At 44.9% G+C, this 15,131-nt stretch overlaps 1 protein-coding gene across 2 annotated transcripts in view; it reads left to right on the forward strand.

Annotated features, from left to right (window-relative positions):
• The first annotated feature begins 883 nt into the window (after nucleotides 1–883).
• The window catches only part of prkar2aa (protein kinase, cAMP-dependent, regulatory, type II, alpha A), a 41,807-nt gene continuing 27,559 nt past the window's right edge, over nucleotides 884–15,131 (forward strand). Inside the window, exons 1-2 of one of the 2 annotated variants that reach the window (XM_030358261.1) lie at nucleotides 884–1,571; nucleotides 2,771–3,063. In XM_030358261.1, coding sequence (XP_030214121.1) covers nucleotides 2,808–3,063 — 256 coding nt within the window. In that variant the 5' untranslated portion in view covers nucleotides 884–1,571; nucleotides 2,771–2,807. Of the gene's footprint in view, nucleotides 1,572–2,766; nucleotides 3,064–15,131 lie in introns of both variants that reach the window. The other variant, XM_030358252.1, reaches the window with a different exon arrangement.

A 15,131-nucleotide genomic window follows, 5' to 3' on the forward strand; every position in this document is an offset into this window, starting at 1 on the left:
CGTTTAGCCTACTTATTCACTTACAATTAGTTACATTTGAAATGCAACCCTGTCCTTCTACTATTACTACGAGTTGATCTACTGCTACTTCTAGACCTACTACACATTCTGCTAGTAGGCCTTCCTTCACTAATAATAATTATTTGCTAACACGAACAAATCGGTACATGTGTTCTATAGTGCTAAGAAGAGATGATTAGGATCACATGAGCTTAGTTGATTCGATTTCACGTCAAACCACACTGTGCTTGTCAGAAGGAGAGGAATAGAAACAGGAAAGGGCCAGGGAAGGATAAGAAGTGGGCCAAAGGAAGGAAGGAAGGAGGGCAGGAAGGATGGAGGGCAGGATGGAGGAGCCATCGAACGTTAGATCGTTACACTTGATTGTTGGGGATGGAAAAATTACCTGCAATTACATATTTAATCATAAACAGATACCAATAATACAACCGTGTGTCTATTATTAATATTATTGTGTGTGTGTGTGTGTGTGTGTGTGTGTGTGTGTGTGTGTGTGTGTGTGTGTGTGTGTGTTGTGTGTGTGTGTGTGTGTGTGTGTGTGCGTGCGTGCGTGCGTGCGTGCGTGCGTGCGTGCGTGTGAGAGAGAGAGAGAGAGAGAGAGAGAGAGAGAGAGAGAGAGAGAGAGAGAGAAGAGAGAGAGAGAGAGAGAGAGAGAGAGAGAGAGAGAGAGAGAGAGAGAGAGAGAGAGAGAGAGTATTATTTACTATTTGGGTGGTTGGGGACTTAAGTTATTCGTTTTCGACCAACCATATATTAACAGAAACCCACTTAAATGGATATGCGATATGTCCAACATGTGTGTCAATCAACGTCAGAGCTGCTGCCTATTGCCCATGGTAACCACGCCCTCTAACGGGTCCAACGGATCTCGGTTCCTTGCTTGGAGCTCGCACAGCCGCTGAGTGCCTCTTATCTCAGGGAGGCTGAGGGCGAATTCCAACGGATCTGTAAAATCCACATCCCGGTGTCCTTTACAACCCAACGGACTTCTAATTGGATGTCACTCATTTCGCTTTCTATTCGACAGTATTCGTGTCGTGTGATATGTACGGTTTCTAAATCGTGATATTTTATTTTTCTTCATCTGCCTCGGATCGATCCGACCGCAACGTTGTGGAGATTTCCCGGTGAGTTGACAGGTTCAACGCAATAAACACGTTCGGCTCCCTCGCCAACCCGCTCTCCACACACCGCCGCCCGCCGTGACAAGTCCCACCCTCTCCCAGTCGCTGCGTGGACGTCGCCCGTGAGAGAAGCCGAGACGGTGACGGAGAGGAGAAGAAGAAGTCGGCTGTCGCTTTTTTCAGAATAGCAAGCAGCATCGCTATAGGGCTGGCTGGCACATAGATCGATACAACAAAAAAAACCGTTAGCGAGTAAAAATAAATAAGCGATTGCTGGGGTTTTCCAATCGGATAATAATCGCTCTCTGTGGATCCGGTCGCTACGCTGGCAAGGAGACGGACTAAGAAGAAGAGGCGAAATAAAGAAGAGCAGGGAAGACACATAGGAGGGGACTGGCTCGTCTAGCCGGCGGGACACATTCACATGTAAGTGACACACTGTTGGGTCCACTTCTTGCGGTACTTTAGCTCGTTGTCATGTCTCACCGGCTCTGGTAAAACGAGCTATTAGCTACTAGCCGTATCAACAGTCTCCTGCAGCTAGCCACTTATCGGTGACTTAGCCTCTCCGACCAGTCCGCCATGCTCATGTGTTAGCTTACCAAAAGGGCTGACTGGAAGGTGATTAGTGATCAAGCCCACTATTAACAATCTCAGCATCAGCTATGCAGGCTCGGGTGTATTGTACACGGCGGGTTAACGGTTCTTGCCCTCCGTATTCTCACCGCTCGTACCTGAGTCAGATCGCCGACCGAGCTGTCTCTGGATTCGGGGTGGCACATTAAGCTAGCGAGATGTCATTTGGATGTGCTGCGTCTACTTGGTGCAAACTAAACTGTTAACTGTTAACAAAGGTCTTAACTGTTATGTATCTCAAACAGCTAGTCACAATGTGGTTCAATCAGCCGGGGAGTTGACGTGTGTTTCTGGGGGCTCTTATTGCGCCCCGTCCCCCGAGCGTCAGCGGTTATCTGTCTTTCCACAGCTAACGTTGAGGCCCATATCTTTGCACTCAAACGGGTGCAGCCGTGGGAACTGTGTGTTCCCTCGCTTGGCGCTAGATGAACTGGCCTCTCCTTCTTTTTTTATGATAATATCACTCAACGGCAATGACTTGCAACTGAATAGCATAACCAGGTTTCTCCTGAGCTGTCAGATTTGATTGCCGTGACGTCGGTAACGCTACTGCCCTTGCCACGCGAGCTGCCAGTATTGCTGTCATCATCATCACACACCACACACACACACACACACACACACACACACACACACACACACACACACACACACACACACACACACACACACACACACACACACACACACAGTCTAGAGTTTAGAGACATGTACTGGCACCAAGAAAGTAATCTGTTAAACTCTGAATATGTCTGTTTATAACGGGATCAATTCAAACTCAAAATCATGATCAAAAGAAAAACATTGCTGATGTCCACATTCTGAATCCCCCACTACCACCTGTCCATCAGCACCAAGAATCCCATCTGTGAATTCAGTAAATATCTCGTGATATTACAGTAGTGCAATGTCAATGAGGCCTGGAAAACAACCCAATACGCCATGTGAATGACCTCTTACCTCGCCTTCCCCCTTCCCTGTTTAGATAGATAGCATCCTTCGCCTTGCGAGACACACAACACAGCCATGAGTATCGAGATACCCGTGGGGCTGACCGAGCTGCTGCAGGGCTACACCGTGGAGGTGCTGCGACAGCGGCCCACGGACCTTGTGGAGTTCGCCGTACAGTACTTCACCCGCTTGCGGGACAACAGGAGTCAGGATGGGGCGGGAGGCGGCGGCAGTGGGAAGCCCACCAAGGGCGTGATGTTTGACGGCGAGCCCATGCAGACAGAGTCGAACGGCGAGGACGACGATGACGACGAAGACTCCGACTTTGAGCGTAAGTGGATGTTGTTTTTCATCCATAATTGTTTAAATGTTTTGCTGTGCTGGAAGCAGTGGTCATGGCCGGTGACCAAAGAGGAGAAGGGGGGGGGGGGGGTCAAGAGGAGATGAAGGGGTCACTGTCCTCCAGGCGGATTGGATGGATGGGGGGGCGGGCATGGGGGGTGAGGGGTGCAGAAGCTTCCTCATTGCTGTCCGTTAGGTAACAACAGGAAATTGTCATTGTTTCCATGGCAACAGTCAGTTGGCGGATCCTACTTTTTTTGCTCCCCCCCGATAATCATGAATATTTCTATTCAAACACTGAATTTGAACACGACTCTTGACAAGTGTGCAGGTATTGTATCTTCTGCTGTCTCACTTGTGCCATACTAGGGAGCCCTGTGAATAAATAATAGCTGGACTACAGAAAATGCATGGCTTGCTAATGCATGCTAACCTCTATGAGGTGAATTGGACCTCCACAGCCATAGATGTGTCGTCATTGTTTGCTCTATGAACACGATCATCATTGCTCTTGCTGCTTTTGAAGAATTTATGCTCGCCAAAACTGGACTTCGTCACCCCCTGTCTCACCTAGTTGTGATGGCTAGTGTTTTGGAAACACTCAGTCTCAATTCATGGGGAGTGGGTTAGTAAATTAAAAAAATCCCTTTGATCAGCTGGGAGAGGGCTCTATATATGGGCCCTTTGCTGAGGGGCCCTCAATTTGGTCCCCGCAAAAGCACCTTGTGAGTCTGCAGCCTCACTGTGCCTTGGGCTCGGCCGTTATCTCACATGCTCTATGGTTGGCCCTCATCTCTCATCTGGCCTTGTTGCATTCCAAACACATGAGACAGCGACACAACAGCAGCCGTAAGAGACGCTAGGCTGGCCACACAACAATAAAACGACCACAGAAGTATATGTATGTGGGTGGACTTGTTCACAGTTCACACTGACATTATCAGGAAGCAGGTTTTCCTACACGTCAAATGCATCATATTCTCTCCACAAAATCACTCAATGAATGCAACTTTCACACAGCTTTTTAAAATTCTTATGACTATGCTTCGGATCTGTGTGTCGATATGTATTTTTTTAAATAATGCACATGTTTTGGTCAGGCTTAGGATCTTTGAAAATGCTCATTATGGAATGAGGAGAACTTCACCTGTGCCCATATTTGTATGTATGTGTTGATCAAGTGTAATGCTAACAATAGACCATGTAGGTGATGCAACCATACAGATAACTAGTGTACCCATGCACATGGGTCTTTTGCCACCAACAGGCATGGTGGTCATTCAATGTGATGTTAGAAATCAGTATTTCAACTTTTAAATGTCAACCGAAACACAGGAAACGGCTCCATCGGGACAAATATACATTTGCAAAACATGCTAGTTCTGGAAAGCATGCAATGACCGATTGACCGGGAAGGCCATGTGAAACATGGAATTCATCCTGTAAATAACTTCCCATGGCACCCTTGGCTGAGCCCTGACCACACAGTAAGAGGATACAGAGAACCCCGGGGTCACCGCTGGTGTCTCTCTCTCTCCCTCTCTCTCTCTCTCTCTCTCTCTCTCTCTGCATGCATGCTAGCCAGGCAGGAGAGATGAGCTCTCCCACAGCTGAGTGCTAAGCGGCTGACGGTAACGTGACCTAGATGGTATCTCGGTGTGCCGCAGCCAGGGGCTCATGCATTGTGAATGGAGGATCTGTGCTTTCTCAATGAGCAGATAGGCTGTGATGAATCCTGCCGCTATTTCAGGCGTTTTTATTGGGGTCCAATGATGTGGCGGTAGCATCCCGGAGACAAAGAATGTCATTAGTTGGAAATTATTGTTTCTTGGAAACCAGAGGGGATGTGGAGGCAGGGGGTTAAGTAAGCTAACTGTGGGATTTCTCTGATTTATCACGTGTCTTGGTACATTTGTCCACACTTGTCAGCCACTTTGGAAAATAACCAGCGATTGGTCGGAGGTCTTACTGAACTCTGAGAAAGTAAACAGTTCCCGACGGTATGTCACACATGGCACTTTTTCTGTAATCCACCACCTACTCTGGTTTTGGGCGTGCACGGAAAGATTGTTTAATATTATTACTTTTTGTTTTTATGTGCTTTTTATGGTCATGAAATTTGTCCTGGAAAACACATGTCCTGGAATTTTGAGAAATATTTTATTTTTGCATAACTTATAGCCCTACTTTGGATGAAAGTATTTACGGGATATCAGTCTTTTATTTTGGTACTTGCTACAACTTGGCTCATTTACATTGCTATATGTGAACCAAAATAACCTTAGTGCTAAGTAATGGCAGCTCTTGCATTATAAGTCAGAGAGATCCACAGAACTTGGCCTGGAGGGTAAGAAGGATGTTTCAGATTTTGACTAAACACATTGGGTGTTATTGAACAGATGTGACCTCTCGCTTTTGTGAGTGTATGTGTGTGTGTGTGGGGGGGGGGGGGGGGGGGGTGTCATGTGCAGTGCATGTGCATCTCTGTTCATGCACATGGATATATATACTGTGAATGGATTTAACCCCTTTCAGACTCCGATGCAGCAGTGTGGCAACAAAAAAAGTCGATCTCACTGCAGCCGTGCGGATCAATGTTGGGGCTGGCAGCGCCGTCCACACCTCATACTTGCTACACCCGAGGACGGATAGCTGATTCTGCATTAGTGTCGTATGAGAGGACCGCTTTTTCTTTCCCAGAAGCAATGTACACACACACACACACACACACACACACACACACACACACACCACACACACACACACACACACACACACACACACACACACACACACACACACTCTAAATAGGGTTTGATGACCGCATGGGTCCTTGCCTCCATGACCAGCAGACTTTGACAAAATTCTCTATTTCGGTTGGGCCAGAAAGACCTATCATAATGGCGATTCCGGCTCTCAGAGGAGAGCAGATCACTTGCAGAACGTGGGTGTTGCTGTAGCTACGAGGTGTAGTTGTGGCTTGTAAAACATGTCAAAGGGTCATTAAAAGCCTCACTGTATGACATTTACCTGCCCTTCAGCAAACATTGAATCCTCAACCTATTATGATAGATAGCTTTTTCCCCCCAATGAATCGGGCTATTGATTCCCTAAGTAATGCAGCCATTCAATAAAGGGTCGAGGCTGAGTTTACATTGCGAAACTTCTTCTGCTGTGAATGTGTTCAAAATTCAGATGGCATGACACGTTCCCATCTGTTGGCTTAAATAAACCCCCTAGCTGCTGATTTGTACTTACTTGGCTTCCAGCAGCCCTTCCAACTGTTGTATGTGTGACGGTGAGCAGAAACTAAAGCGTGCGAGTACTAAAAGTAACAAAAACAAACTCACCAAACCAATAAGTGCGTCCGGCCCTCATTCAACCTAATTGGCGCATCTGAAGTGGTAATTTTGCTGGTAATTCTGTATAATGTGCCTAGCACTTTGGGTGTGTTTTTTTTTTTTAAACATAATTTAAAAGCGCTTGTAAACGAAGCCACGCATTTTGATGTAGTGCCCCAATGTCAATAACAAGTGTCCTTTAAATGTAAATATTTCTCGTACACTTAAGGTTCGTTGTCATCCTTCAGCGTGAGCTTACTCTCCTAGTTTCCATTGTCTTCACCTAGTTCAACGGTCACCATTCGGCTCTTAAATCTGCAGTGCTAGTGCTGGAAGTGAATCAAACAGCGAGACTGCTTGGACCCGCTTGATTTCAACGCCTTCTACGAGACCCAACAGACTGTAGAAAGTAACCCGAGACTGCCCAGTGTTTAAAGTAGCCCGCTTTAAGGGAATACCTTTATTGAGTTAGGAGAGACAACAGGTCTCAGTTGGGTGAAGGAACATTGGCCCGGCAAAGGATTACGATTTAATTAGTTGGAGTAGCTTCTAGTAAACAAGGGGAATTATTTATACTTGTGTAACACAGAAATGGCTTTTGTATCTGATATCCATTTGTCCTTTTTGAGGAGAAAAGCCATCCTGCTTCACTCTATGACAGTCATACCGTTTTCATTAGTCACCACTGTGCTCTTTATCCCCTGTTTTTGTATTTACAGGATATTGCTGCATTGAGATTAGAAAGTTTGCTTTACGCCAGACATTTGAATAAACCAGATGGCTGTTATCTAATGTACTCTTATGGTCTCTTGACAAAATAGCACCCATTTCTTTGCTAAATTCTGCCCAACTTGTGCAGTTTTAATTCGGCAACCAGGATCACTGCAAAGGCCTAAGCTGCTTAACATTTTCTCCAACCAAGCTCTCTCCTATGGGGAGATTTGTGCTCTCTAACTATGCTAATGAATCATTCATTGGCATTACAAAACCCTGGTGCATAATGCTCCTTTGTTTTAATCGAAATTAAGCATTGTTATATCAATCAAACGAATGAAATGGAGCTCGAGTGCTGACAAGATAACGAGGGTGGCTTGTTATTTCAATTGACAGCCAGGGACGTCGATCCTCTGATTCATGCAAGGTTTTTAGGATGTTTTAAAAAAATGCAAACACACTGAAAGGTCCGGGCTTCTGTGTAGAAACACCTCAGAGCAACCTAGGTCATTTATAACTTGGGTCATTAAGTGAACTAAGTCATTTGTAGCTCGGTTTCATTATGCGAACCAAAGCATTTAATACTCTAGTCATCTAGCAAACCAAGGAATTTGTTACTCTAGTCATTACACCAACCATGTCATTCGTCTTGGAGGAGAGAGAACACAGGGGTGAGGAGAAAGGACAGTCCCATGTGAGATTCTTTGTATTAAACCAGGGATGGTTCATATGCAGGACAACAGGGTATGAATAGAGGCGTTAGGACAGGAAAGATGAACCACGTCGGGTCACGAGATAAAGAAGAAAATTTGAAGTGTTGCTGATAATATTAACTTTTATTGTATAATTCCTATTTTGCCAGATGATATGCATCCATTATATCAAATGTTATACAAATAAAAATGTTGACACTGGTTGCCTTTTATGTTGGCAAGGGGGAAATGACGAAACACAGTCCGTTATTTCCTCATTAATGTTGGTCTGTAAGATATGAAGAAGATATTTACTCATTCCAGACCTTCTTTTATTGCAGATATTTGTGGTGGGTTTCCGGTGGAGATGTGTATTACAATAGTGAGTGTAAAAAAAGTGCTCCCTAGTCGAAGCATTTCGAAAGAAATCTGACATTCAACCCATTCTCGCAAGGTCAAACATTGTTTGATTTATCCACTGGCCATATTTGTGTGTCCTTTTCAATTATTGGTCCTTTCTTGCATTTATTGATTATGTTACAGACATGAATGTTTTCTGATCTGTTTTGTCAACAGTCTTGCTGTCCACTGACACTCAGATGTTGAATGTGGGTATGCGTTAGTGGAGGCCTGTGAGGGGCTTTAATGAAGACACACTATTGGTAACAGCTCCTCTTCCTGAACTGCAACTACATGGCCTCATAAACTATTGTTCCCAAGACATAATGGTCATTGGTGTGAAGCCTTATTCTGGGAAAAAAAAAAATTGCATTTCCCTTGACCTACAGTAGAGATTGTATTAAAAAACAAAAAGGATTTCCAAAGAAGCATATGTAATGAGTTGGTTGCGTTTGGGAACTCTGCACTCGATCTCATGTCCCCTGGGTATGTTGTGTAGTCTGGGAAGGAAGTGGGAACGCTTCTGTTGTGTGTCACTGAAATGGAGACGAGCCATCGGCATTGAAATACATTATGCTGCTGTCTTTGTGCCCCGCTTACCGTAATGTGATAATGAACCATTACATCTCCCGCCCAAATAAATACAATCAGCACACCTTGTCAATTCTAAATCTGTTGACTCAACACGTCATGTACCAATGTCGACACTACAATCATTAGTATTCTGGATTTATTTAACGCTTGAACAGACATCTAAGTCAATTATCTTTCACCAACAATACTATGGCGTGCTTGAACTTGTTTTTAGTAGTGGTACTCGGAGACGACGAGTAGCGTGTTGGGCCAGATATGCTGGCTGGTGCGCAGCTCACTATGCTCTTTGAGATTCGTCTTTGGAAAGTGCTCGGGAGCATCTCTGACTAACGATCGTCGCTTTGTTGGAACCACCTGTCGGAAAAAAGATCACTGAGGAACTTGTTTAAGGGTCTAAAGTGAGCGGGTCAGTCAAGTAGGTGTTGGCCGGAAGTTTCTCGGTTCTGGCCGGGATGTCCGCAGTCTACCTAATACTGACATCAGCCTGCAAGATCTCAGGATCCTACCTGCTCCTGAACAGTATAAACAATCGGCTCTGCGTCATTATGATAGAAGTGTTGGCTGAATGACTTAATTGTATGTGTTGTGATAGTGTTAATAACTATTTTGTTGGTAATTAAATGACTTCATCTCGAGTTAAACACAGCTCGTGAAAAAAGGTCCCACCGGTCCCACCCTGATGCCGTCATGTAAAACAATGCCCTTAATTACACAATGCAGTGTTTACGCCTGTCCCTACGCAGACAACGCTGGGTTACGTAGGCGAGCCAATCACGTACGAGTCCAAAGGAGAGCTTGTTAGCAGATTATAGATTTTAAGCAAATCTTTTTTTCTTTTTTTTTCTTTCAACAAATCTCTGCCAACTATTCAGTTCACCAACGTTGTTTTTATGGAGCAGTTCATGCTTATCTGGAAAGCATTTGGAAAGAGTGACATTTACAAAGCATGTTTCTCTTGACATTTTGGCAAGAGGAGTGTGGACAATGGCCCTCTATAATACTCAACATGCCCACATGGGGTGCGTGTCGAATTGATATCCATGCATTTTATATCGCCGGTAATCAGATGAACACTGACAACATGCTGTTTTGCTTCCGACAGCTTGAGCCCATCGGACAGAGAAGTGTCAATCTAGCTTGCTCCATATTCAGCCAGACCCACTCCCCAGTCCCATGAGCCAGCGATAAGCCGGTAGTATTTTGCAGTATTTTAGCATAGCTAAAGCACTAAACAGCTGTTCACCGCCTCTTTTAACTTGTGATGGTGCAGTGAATATACAGATCCATTCGGTAAATTCAGCCACTAATGAACCAAGACAAATTAGTTTGGGGTTGGCAGAAACCACTACCACCACTGACGTGACAGGAAACCAATAGCCGTCCACTGGTTTACAGGACTCCGGATTTGCTTGGTCTCTCAGTGCATAGAGACCCACGTCACATTGCTGCTGGTTTGATCCTTTTAAGTAGGGTTCTATACCGTGCATATTATTATGGGCTCTCTTTCTCTGTGTCTCTCCTCCCCCCCATCTCGCCCCACCTGCTGCCAGTCAGCCTGGCCCTCAGTCAGGCGACTGATCTTCTCTTGGGAGATGTCCAGATAATGTCTGAGACGATCACAGTCACAACTGACTTTAAACACACGTCTCCACTGACCTGACCGCGATTGGATAACCCGGCGTCTCCGTCTCGCCACGTGCAATTCAATGAGCGTGAACATTTCCGCAATGTCTCCAAAGCACTCGCACTCAAAACCTTAGGCGGACAAGCTAAGGCTAAGCACAAGCTAAGGCTAAGCACAAGCTAAGGCTAAGCACAAGCAGAGCTGGCTGGCTGGACATGGTTGGCAGTAGTTTGTATACTATTTTGTGTAAACATTTGTGATCAAGTATGAGATATACAAGGAGCGTTTCGCATATGTTTGACTCGTCTTATCTTGTTCCCTGGTGTTTGCTTGTTTTCATAGAGAGTTGCTGACTTCAGGGAAGTTCTTGGTGACGGGACATTGAGAATGTGGAATAAATCTCCAGAACTTGGGAAAGGTCATGGTCTTTCTGAATGCTTCTCCCACTTGTTGTATATTAGTTGTCATTTTATGGTAATTCTCATTTTCTTTTGGTGGGAGGGGGGGGGGGGTACTTGGCCCTAAGAGGCTATAACTGAGTTATTCAATTTTAACCATCAGTGCTATGCCTATATTAGGGCCCTATGAAATCCGCGATAACGAAAACGCGGACGGAATCACGGAATCGGACAATAAAAACGGAATCTACTGATAATTATTATTATTATTATTTTTTTTTTTATTAAGTAGGAAAGTATTAAAAGTAACAAAGTTACAATTTAAAACGGGCCTGTCATAGTAAAATAACTGATTTCCAGCGGGTTCCTGTTCTTCAGCACATATAACATGTAACAGGGACAAGGCACATCAAACGTCACATTTACAATATGCAGCGGAATGCAGCGGAATTTGACATTATTTTGGTGAAATTCAGTTTCGAGGGAAAAGGGAAACAACACAGGTGACATTAACGTCACTGAATGTTTAGCAGTCACTCCCACAACAATGTTAAAAAAAAATCCCCGGTCCACCACACAAACAATAGGTCCCGCTCCTAACAAGAAGCCGAAGAAGAAGTTGAAGCTCCCGTAATTCGGTTCTAACCTCAAATTCAGAGCCAAACAATATCCAAAACACTTCGATCACTCAGGTGATCAGCTGATTTGTAGAATATGTCAACATACTATCGATTGGAAACGCAAAGATACGTGCGATGACCACTTGAAGTCCAAAATCCATGTAAAAAACAATGAACGCCGTAGCCAGGGCACGCCCCTTCAAACAACAACTTGAGTTTATAAAAAAAGAGTTTATAAGCACTTTAATATTTGTCATGTTTTTATTTGAAGCACTAAAAACAGTGCAATGTTGTGATGTTTTAATAAATGTAGTCTTCTATCTGATTACATTTTATTCGTTCACACTTATTTGACACTCGTTCTGATGATTTTAATAGCTTTAAGTGTAAAAACGGAATTCATGAAAATTAAAACGGAAAAAACGGAATTTGGAAAAAAATAAAACGGATTTTGGGAAAAAATGAAAAGGATTTCATAGGGCCCTACTATATGAATAAACAAATAGTGTTTTGTGCTCCTATGTAAGTAGGTAGAAACTTCATTGACTGTGTGTGTGTGTGTGTGTGTGTGTGTGCGCGCCTAGTCACGTGCCGCTTTGAATATTGTGCAGGTGACCTCATTTGCAAGCTGAAAAGTGTGTGTGTGTGTGTGTGTGTGTGTGTGTGTGTGTGTGTGTGTGTGTGTGTGTGTGTGTGTGTGTGTGTGTGTGTGTGTGTGTGTGTGTGTGTGTGTGTGTGTGTGTGTGTGTGTGTGTGTGTGCTTGCAGGCTAATCTATCGCTGGTCAAAGCCTTGAGCCTATTACGACGATTCTCTTAAATGTCTCCTAGTCAGTTGGAGCTACACCAGCAGTGTGTATCATTATCTTTGCGTTTGTCATCACAAATGATTTTTACCAACAAAAAAAAGAAAAAAGGGGTAACACTTTATATTCATATATATTACCCTTTTTTAATTAGGGTCTTGCTTTTACTTTGTTCCTATGTTCCTTGCCTTTCTTTCTGAATCGGCTCTTCTTGTGTCTCTCCCTGTCGGCTCCATGGTTGCTGACTCGTCTAGTTTATTTCTTCTACTTACAGGGACTCTCACTCTGGCCTTCCCTCCCTGGTTGTTAACCCCACAAGCCCAGGCCCTTGGTCCCATGGGATTTATTAGAAAACCATCAGAACTACGGCTGAAACAATGTTCTCATACAATGTTTTCTTTATATCAGACGGGTTGCAGATAACCTACTGAATAGGTTCAAGCATATGCATCTCATCTCCCACGGAACATAGAAAATAACACTCAATTACTTTGTGAGCCAGAAACACCTCAATTTCTCCCGATACATTTCCCAGCTGTCTCTTTGCATTCTCAAACCAAAGGGCACGCAACGCAAGTTATTAACGATTAAAATGACTAATTCTCCAGACACGTACTACATGGCCACTAAACGGTTAACATTGAAATACAGCAGGTCCAAACCAAGGCTGTGCTGTGTATGCATGATGGGCATCATTTGAACCTTGGCACTTCCTCATTCGTCCCCTCACTCTCTCCGGTGTCACGGTTTGAAAATCAGGAAATCAAGGGCGTGTGGGTGGGGGGTCGCGGGCAGTCCATCCGTGGCAGTGCCCTCTCCCCCGGTCCTGCTGGACGTTCAGATGGCTTCACCGCCTTCTCTCGGACTCTTTCGTTTTTTCTAACTCTCCCGCTGTCTCTCGTTTGTAATACATTGTTCATTTTAAAAAAAATTCTCCATTTTGGATTCCCTCGGTGTCGGCTTCTCTTATCAACCATAGGACAGTGTCACTGAAACGCACTGTGTTCCATTCCCACCTGTAGCCTGACGCCTAAGCCCCACCTGCCCCTTCAGGGACTGCACACTATCTAAATTGACTCGGAGCCACTTTAGATCAAAGTGTATGCTGGATCACTATCGTGAATACCACCGCCCCCTCTCTCTGGGTCTTTATTCACACTTCTTTTCCATGCTGGTCTTCCGGACTTACCGTGACCTTCTCCATCTCCAAGTCAAGCTCCGGATATTTCCAAGTTCCTAACCGAGCTGTAGCTCGTAACCACTGTGATTGAGACAAAAGTGTATCGTCTTTCTGAAAGCATATGGGGAATGATTCAGTGGATTATTTCTATCCAGGCATCGGCTTGTACCGGGTTCTGACATGGGTCCGTGCTGGTCATCCGCATAGGGGTTGCAAAGTGAGGCAACGCCTACGCCTACTAATACTCTCACTAAGGGGGGCGTCAGTAAATAATGGATAAGAAAAGTCCTGAACATACGCGGCATGCAGCCTCTGAATGTCACCCACTGCTTATCTGCTGGGCCATTTTCGTTTTTTTATTTTAAGACATCTCACTCTCGTCTCATTGTGAGGTATTGACAGGCAGCCCCGTCCGTCTGTCAGTACCCATCCATCAGCCGTCCTGTCCCCTCCGGCCCGGCTGTTTGACTGCGTGCTGCATCAGAGCCTGTGTACAGGTCCAATCTCATTAGGACGCCTGGATTAGCGAGGGAGGGCCAGAGAGAGAGAGGGAAGGGGTTATTCAAGAAGCTTACAGGGCAGAGTGAGGGAGGGAGTGAGTGGGAGGAGAGGGAGAGAAAAACGGGAGGGATGGAAGGGAGTGAAATGAAGTAGAAAAAAAAGTGTGGGGGGGGTGTTAACCATGAGGAAAAGCAGAATGGAAGACGTCCATTCATCATTCTTTTTCCACATCTAACACGTATCCAAATGCATGACTGACTGTGATTTAAGACCCCTTTTCAATAATATATTTAATATGTTTCACACGGTCCCCTTTACAATATTATATTTGATTATGTTTCATACAGTCCAGGACACTTTGTCCCCCGTATTTTTGGCTGGGCTTACCTTCACGTGTGAGCTGCCAGTTGAAGCAGCTGTCAAACCCACCCATCTGTGAGACCCTTAACTAATCTCTCAGTAGGAACTATAACTAGTCTCCCTGTGTAAACCATAACTACTCACTGCGTAAACCTCTTTCCCCTCTTTGGCATGGCTTTGTCCAACACAGAGGAAAGAAACCAGTCATACCTCTTGGGCTTTCAATCAATCAACCCTCAAAAATGTTTCGATGTCATCCACAGGTGACACGCTCAGGAACTCACTGGCCATGTCCACCTCTAGCTGGTTTAATGCAGCCATGGAAGCATTCTGCCTGCCTGTGCTTCCTCACCAACATGGGGGGCCTGCCTAGAGAATCGTGACCGCACGTTGGTCACAATTTATCTGCTACGCCAATACGGTCTGAACCAATCAGAGTTCAGCGGCTTGGCTCAGCGATGGCTCCTAGGAGCACTCTGCTGAAGGGTCTCCGCTCCCAGATTAAGGTTCATCCCGGGCTCTCTGTGCTCCGGTCTGGGGCCAGCAGTGCTTGAGGTCTGGAATGTTTGTGAGGTAACACGTCTGAAAGGGCCGTCGCGTTGCTCAATTAATGGATTCCTCGTGGTGGGGCTGTCAAAAATGTGGCCCGATCAAAGGAAGTGGACTAGAAAGCAGTCCGGCCGGCTATGCTAGTTTTTGTGAAGCAGATCAAACTATTTTATTATTATTTAAGGAGCATTCATGTGCGGAATTTTGCAACCTTCTGAAGGTTTACAATATGTCCTCATTAAAGGCTTGATGCTTTATTGAGTTAAATAGCTTGGAATATT

Source organism: Gadus morhua, chromosome 1 (assembly GCF_902167405.1).
Source record: "Gadus morhua chromosome 1, gadMor3.0, whole genome shotgun sequence".
NCBI lineage: Eukaryota > Metazoa > Chordata > Actinopteri > Gadiformes > Gadidae > Gadus > Gadus morhua.